The 14,060-nt window shown below is 48.5% G+C and overlaps 1 protein-coding gene across 2 annotated transcripts in view; it reads right to left on the reverse strand.

Moving 5' to 3' along the window:
• PTK2 (protein tyrosine kinase 2) overlaps positions 1 to 14,060 on the reverse strand; it is a 265,380-nt gene that overhangs the window by 102,531 nt on the left and 148,789 nt on the right. For both annotated transcript variants that reach the window (XM_040626121.1, XM_040626116.1), the window contains 4 exons: positions 9,973 to 10,113; positions 9,387 to 9,464; positions 2,561 to 2,668; positions 931 to 1,048 (listed from right to left, as the gene is read on the reverse strand). In XM_040626121.1, the coding sequence (XP_040482055.1) occupies positions 931 to 1,048; positions 2,561 to 2,668; positions 9,387 to 9,464; positions 9,973 to 10,113 (445 nt within the window). The remainder of the gene's footprint in view (positions 1 to 930; positions 1,049 to 2,560; positions 2,669 to 9,386; positions 9,465 to 9,972; positions 10,114 to 14,060) is intronic.

The following is a 14,060-nucleotide window of genomic DNA, read 5'->3' on the forward strand; positions in this document are numbered from 1 at the left end:
TTTGTGGGCCCCCCTGTGGACCCACCTACCACACCATAAAGCAGGTGTCATTCTTTACAGATGAGGACGGTCAGAGTCCAGGTTCTCATAGGATGTCAGGATCGCACTGCAGCTAGCAGCAGCCATGGAAACAACGCTAACATTTATGGCCAATGCATCTGCCAGACACAGTTCCAAGCCTTCCACATTAATGAAGTCATTCATCCTCCCGAAACCAAAGATAGGTGCCACTCATTGTGTGTTATAGAGAACCGAGGCACAGAAAGGTCAAGCAATTTACAGATGGCAGCACAGAGGACTTGCGATTTGAACATACAAACGGATACATTGCTAAAGCCCAGATTTTTCCTGCTACCACTACGCTATTATCCTGCTGGAACATTCTGTGACTATTTCAGAAATCCAAACCTTCTGAAACAACCCTTCTTACTGCCTTGCAAGAACCTCACATCACTTCTGAAGTGATAACAGCCTTGTTTCTAGGACAATTATTCATTTTAATCATGGATTTTACAGCAAGCCTTAGAACTAATATTGTTCTTTGCTCTAAGCTTTTGAGATCTATAAGAAAAAACAGAAAGATACTTTATTTCACATGAGTTACAAAGGAGACCTGAAAAAAAATATAACAATCCAGAACATAATCCCAAAAATTTATCTACAAACACTGACAGCAGCCTAGAAAGCACTCGTGTGTTGCCCGAACCCAGCAGCCTGAACACCAACACTGGTTCCCCAAAGCTCTTCTATTCAAACCCGGCTCACAGGCTGCACATTGCCCCACTTCTCCGGAAAACCAAGAATACAGATATACTGGGCTGAATTAGTCGTTTGGCCTGCAGAGTCATCTAAAAGAAGAAGCAGAGGCTATTGGGGTGAGCGCGCCTAACAGCTCCCAGTGGGACTGCTCAAGCAGAAGCAGGACCTCACCTTTCTGGGGTCTGATGATAAAAGACTGTGTGGCCCCGTTCACCAGCCGGCAGTACCCATCTATCAAGTCAGCCATATTCTCGGCGATGGTTAGGGACGGCGCTGTCACTGTCAGAGGCTAAAAGGGGAAAAGACCAAGAGAGAGGCGTTATTGTTCTTTGCAATCATCAAAGGGGCAGCTGCGCTATGACATCAGATCTCTAGATACACTTGGAAACAGAGAAGAGTGACAGCGACACAGATTTGTCATAAGGTTGGCGTGAAAAAGGAAGTTTGATATTTAAGGACGTTATTCCTAGAATATGTGACAGAAGGCGACCCAGACAAAAACAGAAAAATCACTTAAACTGAGATTCATTTTCTAGAACTAAAGGAGGCAAAAAAAAAATATTTCCCTTCAGAGTGGCCCCTCTGGCACATCTAATTAAGGGAAGAATTTAAAGAATCAGTATATTTCAAGTATGGCCTATTTTAGAAATTAAACATAGAGTAAATTTTTATCAATTATCCATCATAATTTTTCTAGCATTAAAGAAAGTTACTAAAAATCTCATTATTTTTAGCATGCACAGCACATTTTGCCTAAGAGGTCAGAAATCACTTTTTTCACCATCAAATCTGCAAATTTGATAAACTGCCTAAAGATTTATCATTAAAGATTATCTGGGAGATGATCAGAGGTGTATTTTCCTTCCAGACACAGGGATGCCCTAACCCGAGCAGTATTCCTCACTCTCCTGGTCCAAGAACACCACACCTGCCCTGCGCTGACCTACATGTTCCGGGGGACGGGGCGGGGGCGGAGTTCTGACAGTGGTGATGCTGAGCGAGACTGTTACGGAGATGCTGTCGGGAAATTTTAACTGGCAATAGTTTCCATATTTTAGGGTTTCATTTATTCACCTCTGAGAATCAAATGGACTTCCTAGAGCCTCAGAAATGTCACCACTCCCAAGGCAGAAAGAACAAGTGAGGAGCGTGGCAGATAAACCCCATCTGAGAAAAGGCTGCCGCCAGCAAAGCGCCCCGTGCACCGCGTGGAGCAGACGACAGGGGTCCTGTGTGCTGCAAGCACAGCCGCCCGGGCCAGCAGGCCTTCCGACTGCTCCACACGTGAGCGTTCTCTGCCTGTCTCTCAGAGAGGGCCACCTGATGCAGTACTGGCCAGATGATGCCCTATCCTGACTGGGCCACGCTGCATGCGGATTAAAAACGTGGGCTCTGGGAGGCGCTCGGCTTCCTCAGCTGTACAATGGGGACAAAGTATCTCAAAGAACTTCTTTCGCTGGGTTCTGAGGATGACCGTGTCCCTCCTGGCTCCCGTGCTAAGCGTCAGAGCAGCGGGCGACCCTCCGGCAGGAGCTGCAGCAGCGGAGGTACGGCTAGCAGGGGACCCGGCCCAGGGACCGCCACGCGCAGCACTCTGGGAAATGACGCCGCTCACGGGAGGTACCTGTGTGTTCGCAGTAGTTCACAAGATCTTCAACCGTCAACAAGAATGCTCCTGACCGACTTTACCATCTGTCACCTGCTCTACTCTTGGGGGCACGTACTCATTACTACTGGAAACAGAACCTCACCACAGACGAGAAAGTGGGATTCCGACGACCCACGACAACGGCATCCTTACCTCGGGGGCGCCGGCGATTTTCAGCTGCAGCATCCCCTTCCTGTCCTTGTCTTCGCTGTTCGAATACTGAATGGTCTGCACTTGATTGAAGTCGGCCAGATGTGTGGGCTTGGGAGAGAAGAAGCAACCACTTGGGACCCCAGATAAAGCCTCCTGTCAGGTACTGCGTGACTCTCTCGCGGTGCCCACCCCATCCCACTCTCCCGAGGACCTCCTGCTGATGACTGCGTCTGGGGGAGAGGCTGCTGGTCCATCAGCCCGCAGGGGGGTTTCTCCTCCTTAGGAGCAGTCCTGGAACCGCCAGGTGAGGAATGTGCCTGATGGCCAAGCATGAGCACTCCACCTGTCAGGGCTGGACGGGTGAGTCACAGGTCCCAGAGAAGGAAGGAAGCAGAATAAAGTCCTGGACTTGACTCACTCACTGGCCTTGGGGGGAACCACATGTGAAACCTGCTCCCGTTCCCATGGAGAGAGGGGCGCGTGTGCACTCCCAGTGCACCCTGAACTAAAGCAAGTCTCTGAGTGTAACGGGGCTAGGGAGTTGGCAGGTGTCCAAAGGACCCTTCCCAAAAAGACATGCCAAGGGAGACTTCATTTCTCCAACTAGAATCAACTCTTTTCTTCTTATGAAGACAAAAAAAAAAAAAGCCCATTTGTCCCTTATCCTTCTAGCATTTCATGACAATGATCACTTCGCTGTGATGATTCCTACACATTTATTCACAACAATTACCCCGATTATAGCCTCTTTCTCTTACAATGTCATGAGGATTGGCCTCTCCTACCAAGGGTTCCACTCAGCCCAGATTCTGCCACTGGGACGGAGCTGGAATTACGGTTCAGAAAGTGACTCGTAGGGGCGCCTGGGTGGCTCAGTCGGTGAAGCGTCTGCCTTCCACTCAGGTCACAATCCTGGGGTCCTGGGATCGAGCCTCGTGTAGGGCTCCCTGCTTGGCGGGGAGTTTGCTTCTCCCTCTGTCCCTCCCCCCGGCTTGAGCTCATGCACTCTCTCTCTCAAATAAATAAAATCTTAAAAAAAAAAAAAAAGCAAGCAAGCAAGCAAGCAAGCAAGCAAGCAAGCTTCCCTTCACATCAGCACATTTTTATAGCTTTGCTTTCAGGCACAGGTGTGCTCCGTGAGGCCTTCAGACGGGAGCCCAGAGGCAGCCCTCCACTTTCCCATTCTTTTTTTTTTTTTAAAGATTTTATTTATTTATTCGACAGAGATAGAGACAGCCAGCGAGAGAGGGAACACAAGCAGGGGGATTGGGAGAGGAAGAAGCAGGCTCATAGCGGAGGAGCCTGATGTGGGGCTCGATCCCATAACGCTGGGATCACGCCCTGAGCCGAAGGCAGACGCTTAACCGCTGTGCCACCCAGGCGCCCCCCACTTTCCCATTCTAAGACGTCCAAGCTGCAGGCAGCACAGCCCCTTGCCCACTCTCCTCTCTCCACCTCTGTGCCGTCTGCCCACGTGGTGCTCCCTCCTACCTCTCTGTCTTCCACAGTTCCTTTGGCTTCTCCTCTATTCCATCTCTAAATGATCGAGGGCCACAGGACTCTGTACTGGGTCCCATCCTTCTCCTGAGCTGTGGTGGCCCAGCAAATACCATCCAGCCCCATCGTGCAAGTACCGTCTCCAGCCCTGAACTGGGACATATACCCAACCACCTACATGACTCTCTGTGGGCTTGGGACGTCGGGGACAGACTGTGCACAGCACAGTCACAGGATCTGCCTTTAACACCTGCTCCTCCTCCAAGCCTCCCCAGTGCAGCAAGAGGCATCACCAGCCAGTCAACCCTGTTCCTGAGCCAAAAAACGGAGGCATTATCACCGGCTCCTCTCTTTCCTCTCCCACACCCAGCCCAGCTCCACACCCGGAGTCTGTGCGTTTTCCTTCCACCCAGCCAGCTACCACTGCAGCGCAATCACCATTGGTACCCTGTTAAGCATCAACCCTGCAGCTATTTCCCTCGATCTGTGCCTGTCCTACCTGGAAGCCAGGGAGGTACTTTACAGTGTAAGTCAGGTCTGACAGCCCCCTGCTTCAACAGGTACGATGCCAGCAAAAGGAAGCAAACACCCACCCGGTCTGTCCTCTGCCTGCCTCTTGGACCTAATTTCTCATCATGAGCTTGTCTTGATCGGAAGCACTCTAGTCTTTCCGGGGCAGAATCATGCCCCAGAGGGTTGTTTTTGGTTGGCTGAATAATGAGAGAGATAAATGGCGACCAGGGCTGTGAGACGTGATATAACACACAGGAAATTCCCTCACAACGAAAACTGTCCTATGTCCTGAATGGCTTTCAAGTGTCCTGGTGTGTATTCATGTTGGTAAGAAATCTGATTCTAGAACCCAGGTCTTTTTTAAAATACAAAGTATGCTCTGCACTGAATTTTCCAGGAACACAACTTCTGTATAATTTAGGGAATACTGACTTTGCTATCTTTGGAATGCTATGATGAGTTGCTCACCATTTTGGAAAATGACATTAGGGAGGGCAGTGCTTGTTTGGTATTTGAGCTGCTGACCCCATGCACACACGTCTGTAACAAAGGACATGGGGCTCCTTCTACCAGACCAGGAATCAAATGTTATTAAGCTGGTGATGCATGAAATAAGGGACATCTCAACCAGTCTCATTAAATGATTATATTAAAATATTCCTCTTATCGCCATCTTATAATCCAAAGTACCATGAGAAATTTAAGTCATGGATATTATTATATTCTTCTTCTTCTTCTTCTTTTAAGCTACTGTGTTTCTGCCTCATTCTGACAGGACCCCAAGGTCAGTCGCATAACTTCCCCTTGTCACTTTTCTATACTACTTGTAAGGGAGGACTTCCGGGGGCCCTCTCTCAGATGAACATGCTCAGTACCCAGCTCTGACTCTCCTGTAACGTCCGCCTGTCTCTGTGCTGTGTATGGACATACTGAAATAAACTTACGGAATTCTATGTGCAAAGCATATTCTGTGATTTTATTTCAAGTTAGCAAAGGCTCTTAAAAAATATCTGCTAAAAGAAGACAGGGTTGGGAGGGGCCAACACTGACCACCACTGTAAATGGGACACCAGACACTCTCACACCACCCTACTGCAGCCCTCTCTCATGACTAGATTATTTCTGTTGCTTATCTTCTTTCTTATAGTCGTTCTCACAAACAGACTAAAAGCGCCATGAGGGTGGCCTAGTGGTGGGCACCCATCCTGTCTACCACTTCTCGCAAGCAAGGAGGGCCGTGCCTGGTACCTGGGGGAGTGAATGAATGACTCTGAGAACTTATGAGGAGCTGGGCTCTGTTCTAGGTACCAGGAATACAGCAGTGAACAAGGATGACGTAAATCCAGACATAAACAATCCCACAAGGGAGCATATAATCACAACTGTGATAAGGACCACAACAAAGCAACTGAGGATACTGTCTAAAACTATATCTACTTTGGGGAGGGGCAGGAGGAAATGATGAGGCCTCAGAACAAGTCTCACTGAGAACGAAGAGTGGGCCTTGGGCCCCATGAAGCCAGCCATATGGATTTCACTCTGCGCTGGGCCCTGGCTTCCGGCTCACCGCCCAGCACCAAGCAGCTACACAAATACACATGCAAACTTGCCAATGCAACACTCCAGACAAGGCACAAAAGTAGTCCTCATGGGCCCAAAGAGAGGGAAAGTGTGCGCAGAGGCGCCTGCAGAGCTGTGCTGTCTGGTACAGTAGCAGGAAGCCACGTGTAGCTACGGAGCACCTGGTGGTTCGTGGCTGGTCCAAACTGAGGTATGATGGAAATGCAGAATGCATGCAATTTCAAAGACTCACTATAATAAAAGCAATATAAAATATCTCCATAACTTTTATATGGATGATACCTTGAAATGATGCTATCTTGGATATACTGGGATACATAAGATATATTATTAAAATTCATTTTTACCTTTTAAAATGTGGTTACTAGAACATTGAAAAGTCCGTAGGCAGCTTGCATCATACTTGTACTGAGCAGTGCTGGAGAATAAGACGACCCAGCAATCAGGTGAAGTAGATAAGGACTCAGAAGTACCAAGTGGGCCCCGCTGCATGAGGGTCACCATCCCCCCTGGCGGAGGCTGGGCGGGTGCCGCGGTGCCGGCAGGGGCGGAAGAGAGAATGGGAGGAACCCAGGCAGTGCACTTAGATCAGCTCGGCTTGGAGCAGCCATGCGTCACCAGGTGCTCAATGGCCACGTGCCAAGCACTTTTGCAATAAAGGAGAGAGGAAACGTGGGCTGGGTTTGAGGGACAACATTTTTAGGATGACATTTTTCTATGCTAAAGGGAATGGCCCAGTAGATTGGAAGCATCTACTGGTGCAGGAAAGACAGCAGAAGAGACATGGGGGTCGCTACACAGCCAGGGGTGGTCTTACCAGAAGCATGACGTTCACCCATGGAAGGCGCAGGACGGGAGGGCGGGAGTGGCAGGCAGAAATGCAAGCAGGACGGATTTTATAGGGACTTCCGGAGCTCTACCCTGACCGCCACCATCCTAGTTTCCGTCTACTTTATACAACCAGCAACTTTTTCAGAGGACAGAGATCCTCATAGTCTCAGAGAAAAATAGACATTTTTTCCTAGAACATTGATAAAAATCAACCATATCTTTGCCTATAAAGAAGACCGGAACACATTCACAACAATTAACATGTAAAAAACCTGTTCTCTGCTCTTTGGCCAGTAACATTAGAAATGATAACAGTGAGACCCAAACCCGCAGAGCTACTCGAAATTTAACATCCTCCTAAATAATGCTATGATGAAAGAAATAAAACTTCAAGCTGTACAGAAATACAGCAAAAGGAGAACACCATCTACCAACACTGATAAGACATTAAAAGTTGAATGGCCTCCAAAGTAAATGAGAATATACTGGAAAGAAACACCCAAAGGGAACAATAGGAGAAAGGCTAAAAACAAGCAAACAAGATTGGGAAAGGGGGTCTGCCAAGATCAATGCCGACACGAAGGAAAAGGAACAGCAACGCTGTGACCCTGATTTCTGAGCTTGCCTATGAAGGGCCGCTACAACAGACAAGCCGTCCGCACGTCTGTGAGAGCCAAACCCCCAAAGATGCGTGGGGGCGTGACACCAGGTGCAAGACTGAAGTCACCAGAAAGATGACGAGAGAACCCCGAAATACAGCTCCATGGTGACAACCTGAAAACGCGGGAGGCAGAGGACACGCTTACAGAACGCGAGTTACCACAGGCGACAAGAAGTGGACACCCTGAGCAGCGGTACAGCTGTGGGAAGGGCGGGAGGGGCGCTGGCACGCCTGTCGCTGAGGGGCAGCAGGGGCCACGCAGACCCAGGCTACCTCACCTGAAAAACATGCAATTCCCATTCTGGCTTCAAATATCTCAGGACGTAAAATCATAAAAAGACCCTAATTCACCTGATGAAATAAATCATTATACCTTTTAATATCCCTTAATGTCCTTATAAAGTCAATACAAAAAACAAAAGTCCAGATTGTGCTCACTTCGGCAGTTCATATACTAAAAAGAAAAGACAAGATTTTTTTGTGCTGCATGGAGCAGAATCAGAAAGATACAACTGGACAGGGTCCCCGAACAGAAGACCCCGAGGTGCACCGCAGGCAGTAAAAGATTACATGACTGATGCACCTTGCTGACAACAGCAATGACGTAACAGTGGTGACCCCCAAATTGCTACGTGAGTCCTTTGTGTGAGGCCATGACTGAGCTCATTATTTAATTATCTTCCCAACCCCATTAGGTGGTTGAAATTATTACGGCCATTTTACCAGCAAGGAAACACAAGCCAACTGTGGAGGGACGGGCCCAAAGTCAAAGGCCAGCACGGAGCATGAATCAAGGTGGAAACCGTGGCCACGTCCTCCAGAGCCTGTCGCTCTTGACCACGGTCAGGGCTCTACCTGTGACCTCACCTGAGGACCCTAGGTGGATTCCAGGTGGGTTAAAGACGCACATGTGAAAAGGACAGAGACAACATTGCAAGAAAATATAGGACACCGCAAATGAAACCTAAAGGCTATGACCACAACAACCTGTAAGTGGTGAAAATAGATAACACCACACTGTCCTGAAGAGGCCAGTCCAAAGGCTGCTCTTACCATCAGCGTAGAAAAGCTCCCACTGGGCCACACTCTTGTCAACATTTGGTATTCCGTCTCCTTCTCATTTTAGCCATCCCAGCAGACATGCAGTAGCACCACAGTGCGCGTATCTGGTGACTCCAAGGCCCAACACCTTCTCGTTTATCTCTAGACTATTTGGATATCCTCTTGGGTCGTCTGCCCTTTACTTAATGATCTACTGCCAGTCTTTATCCTGGCGTAGGAGTCTATTGTCAAAAATACTAATGCAAATATCTGGCTTGCCTTTCTACCATCTTTTGATTTCAATGTACTCTAATTTATCAGAATTGTCTTTCAGAGTTAGCACGTTGTAAGTCCTGTGTAAGGAATCTCTGCCTACCCCAAATTTACAGAGTTATTCCCCTATGTTCTCCTCTACGACTTTTACCATTTGTCTTTCACATGTAGCTCAATACTCCATCCGGAATGGGTTTTGTTACGATGTGTGACGGGGTCAGAAACCCTGCTTTTTCTCTGTGAATGCCCAGCTGACCCCGCAGCATTTACTAAAGAGTTCATCAATGATACAGAACTCAGGACAGCGGCCCCTCTCAGGGTGGGGGCTAGAGACTGGGAAGGGGCAGGATTCATCTTTGTCTGCAATAAGGTCCAGTGTGAGGAGTGTCAGTGCAAGGCAGTCCCGAGACGTCACCAAAGCACACTTACGTTGCAGCCCTTGTCCGTGAGGTAACTGATTCCTTCTTCTGGGCCAATTGCCAGTTCCACCGAAATAATCCAGCTTGACTTTTGAAGGGTAAAACAGGTAATAACAAAGGTCCCAGAAGAAAAAAGAAATATTTTAGATGAAAACATGGACACATTAAAGGACCAAGGTGGGGGTGGAGGCGGGGTGGGGGGGCTGGCTTAGCTTGCGATTCATCTATCCAACCAAGCACTACGAAGTACCTGTAACTTCACCGATCCAGGATCTGGTGGGTCTGAAGCTAATGGTTTCTTTGGAAAGATTATTTGAACAGGTAAACTAGCCCAGAGAGAACAGTTAATCAATGGATCACTGGGCTGGAATAAACAAATCTAATTATCAACACAGGCATGCTTTTAAAAAAGGATGAGTTCATCCTCACACTGATATATTTTCTTTTTCCATTTTCCCCCACTGTAAAATGACAAGTATTTTCATGTTGTTAAAAATGTGACCAATCAAATTTCGATCGGAAATTTAGACATACATGGATAAGAAAAAGCAAGAGAAATGAAACCCAGTCCACCTTTCCCATGTCCCCATACTTACACCCAGAGCACACTTGAAGCATTCTTTATCAAATCTGTACACTGGGGAGAGGATCTCAAAGAACTTCAAAATACTTTCTTCTCTATTAAGGTTGGCAAACTGTCTAAATGTCTGTTGGATCAGCTTTCTTAGTGTTTTGGCCTGCATAATAAAATCACAAAAATCATTTTAGAGTCAACAACACACAGCAACAACAGCAAACGTCAAAGAAGCTATCTTTCCCTCCCACCACTCGCCCCCACGTATGTTCACATTACTATGAAATGCCACTATTTGTCAAAGCCTATTTCCTTTTTTAAGTACCTGTAATAAAATGCACATAGTATAACACATAGCATCCTAACCCTTTTTAAGTACATAGTTCAGTGATTCCAAGCTTTACTTCTTAAATAAAAATTTATAAGGCAGTAAATTGCTTATTAGAACATGTGGTAAAAAGTTAGGTATTAAAAAATACATACTATCTAAAAAATTAAACATAAAAAATAAAATAAAAAACACATACGGTCTATGCACATGATGGGGAGCTGGCAAAAACTTAGATATGAAGGCACTCACATATCCTACTGTTAGGAGGGCAAGTCGATACAACCTTTTTGAAGGGCAATTTGGCAGCACAAATAAAAATAGTTTAAAGAAAGTACAATTCTGAAACCAGAGATTAAATTCCAAGACATTCGTCTTTAGAAATGATTAAAGAACTCACAAGGACTGAGCAACAAGGAGGTTCAGTGCAGAACTATTTATAGTAGCAGCTGGGTTACACGCATCGTAACGTGTCTGCCCACATCGCACGCAGCCCTCAAGACTGTTGTGTGGAACTAATTTACTGACGTGGAAATCCTGATCATGGTGTTCAGTGAAAGAATCTGGTGAAACAATCTGTACGTGCAGTACAGATGCCTTTAAAACGAGAGCACCGTTGACGGGACTCACACAGGTACATGTGAGCACAGGGGTACACACGTATCCACACACAGAGAAGGAGACGGAACAACTATGCCCTTCTTCTGTGTAGTGGGATCCCAGGTGATCTTCCAGACCTTTTTTGCACGTTTGGGTGTTCTCCCGATGCACCATGAGCATCAGGATGGTGGAGGAAAGGGCCCCCCAGGCAGCAAGCCCATAGTCCGTGGTATGTCAGCAGCAGCGCGGGGAGGCCAGTGGGCAAAGGATGCAGGACAAGGTCTGAGGAAGAGGGCTGGGGGAAGCCAGCCACAGTAAGCACTCGGCTTTCACCCTGGGAAGAGACAAAGTCCTTGGGCGCCTCGGGTAGAGTGGTGCGATCCGACGCAGATGCCAAGAGGAACACTGGCTACCGTGCTGCGACTGGTATGAAGGAAGCCGGAGAGACCAAGCAGGAGGCTACCGAAGTAATCTAGGCAAGAGGCGAGCAGAGTCCACACAAGTACAGAAACAGAAAGGGGTGAGAAACAGTGGATTTCTTCTGAACAACAGAACCAACAAGATTCACCGAGAGGTAAGAGTTACCATGAACTGAAATGGCAGGCCTGTGGGGAAGCAGGCTGGCCAGTGAAGATCTTGGAGGAGACCAGGGGCCCAGCTGGGAGCTCAGAGCGAGCTGCACTCAGACAGGAATCAGAGTCAGCAAACTGGAGAAGGCTGGGGGCAGGGGGCAGAGAGGACGTGAGGGGCCACACCCTACAGAGCGTGCTCACCTTAGCAGGTCAGGGAGCTGTGGCTGCTCAGACAGCTAGGAGGTGGCCCACCAGGGAGCAGCACATGGAGGTGACAGCCCACCTACAGTGGCTTGAAGGCCCCCGTGTGGCCAAGGGATTACTGGATCTGGGATACTGCAGAGAGTGAGCTGACAGCTACGAGCTCTGGTCAAAGAGTGGGACAGAGTCCCGGTAGCCTGCAGTTACTGGGAATGAAGACAGTGCAAGAGGACGAGACAGGCAGAGGACAGGGTTCAAAGAGCCAAGGGAGGTGCTGCGACATTCCTATGGTACATGACCTTCATTTTAAAGGCTCATGCTGCTCTCACACAGAAGGGGTAGAGGAGGGTGTGAGAAGCAAAAAGACTGGCCAGGGACCTGAAATAGGCCACCTGAGAAACACTAGTGGCACGGACCCTAAGCTGGTGTTGAAGGACAGAGCCAGGCAGCTTTGGGACACTCGGATGACTGTATGCGGGATGGCAGGAAAACAAGCACCTAGGCAGGACGAGGTCTCTGGATGGAACAGAGGGGTAAACGGAAGGGGCAGACTTGGTGAAAATAAAGTCCCACCGACTCTGGACGTGGGTGCAACCCTTATGTCTTTGGATCTGAACCATCAGGCAGACAGTGGCACACAGATCTGGAGCTCAGGAGAGGACAGGGCTGGGGACAGCACCGTCAGAGTGCACCAGCTGACGGATTCACAGCTGGCTCCCACCAACCAAGTGGAGGTGGGAAAGGAGAGGGGGCCGCGGCCAGGTCAGAAGGCCAAGAGCTGGTTTTAACCAGGGCTGGGGCTGACGGGTGCGTAGGACAGTGTGGAACTTTAGGTATGCTGACGAGGATTAATTACAGTTGCAGATCACACAGTCTAAACTGAAGAGAAGGAAAACAGACTCAAGGTGAGCACGGTTTCACCAGCATATGTTCACGCAGTAAATGCACGGTTAGCCTTGGATGCTGTAAAGAAAAGTCTGGGAAACATATTTTGGGGAATGCCCATCTAAGCACTGGCCATGCGCCAAGGGACTGAAAAGGCCACTCTTACCACAGGCTGAGATGGTATGCAATAGTTGTTCTGACTTCAGGCTTTGCAAACATTCTTGTGGCCTGTTAGGTCCAGCTCTCCATCAGGAGCGTGTAGACCGGCCACAGAGACCTGAGTAAGAGCACAATACCCTAACCACACGGAAACAGACAAAATGGAAATAAAATCTGGTCCGTCCCGTAACTGAGGATACTTCACTCTCTAGCATGTAAGTGGGAAGGCAGCTCTGATTTCTTTGATTTCAACCGTCTGAGGCAGGGAATACTGCTGCCAGCTGCTCACGTGCCCATCAAAGGAGAAAACCAGTGCACAGAAAGCCCCAGAATGCCCTCCAACTCTTCCTACAAGGCAGGACACCATAAAGTAGAATATGGTAGCGGCTGCAAAGGGTGGCTGTCCAAGGAGCATGGGGACTAGAACACAGGGACCAATCATTTCTATTAAGACTAATAAAAAGTTGATGTAGTCACTCGTGCCTCTAAGAGGAATACTGCACTCAGAGCAGATGAGTAATGACATGCTGTGATTCGAACCACGTCAAAGAGGTCCAGAAAAGAAGCCAATTCTCTGCCTTGTGGCCAATTCCCAACCAGCCACTTGTTTAGAAACTGACAATACTCTACACTTACACCTGCTCATTTGTGCAATGCTTTCAAAAACGTGTCACCCAAAAGTTTCTCTCTGAAGTGGTGGAGACAGGAGGCTCTCCTTCAAGCCGAGAAGCTCAAGTCTCATCTTGAGCGTCAGACTCACACACATCCACCCACCCACCTGAGGTTTCCACTGGGCTTCCCACACATCTGAAAGTGGACAGGCCACGAAGAGAACTTGTGATTGCGCTCCAGGCTCAGTACCCCCATCTTGGCCCATCTCCCAACTGCTTAAAGGTAGAAACCCAGGTGGCAGCCCCGACCCCTCTTTTCCCTAACCCCTCAAACCCACTATACCCCCAAGTCCTGCTAGTGCTTCTCCAAAATGCATATGGTGTCCTCTGTTGCTTTCCACCACAAGAGCCCCACTCTTGCCGGACCTCTGTGACAGCCCCCCAGGGGTACCATCTACTTACCTGACACACTGATGCCAGGTGCTCTTTTTAAAACATGAACTGATCACCTCACTCTGCAGCTTCAACCCTTGGGTACTTAGGAAACTGAATCATCTAACTATGCAAGTGGGATACTGAGCGTGAGATGCCTCGAGGCCACAGGGTCAGGAGGAAGAACGTGGTGGATGAGAGATTCAGCCTCAGAGAGCAGCAGCCAAGTCCGGGGCCGTGTCGTCACGGGCCACTTAGGGAGGCTCACAGAGGGCACAGCTGCCCTCTCGTCTCCAGCCTCCCTCTACCTCTGCAGCACCCT

The sequence above is a fragment of the Ursus maritimus genome, unplaced genomic scaffold (genome assembly GCF_017311325.1).
Source record: "Ursus maritimus isolate PB19 unplaced genomic scaffold, ASM1731132v1 scaffold_9, whole genome shotgun sequence".
Taxonomy (NCBI): Eukaryota; Metazoa; Chordata; class Mammalia; order Carnivora; family Ursidae; genus Ursus; species Ursus maritimus.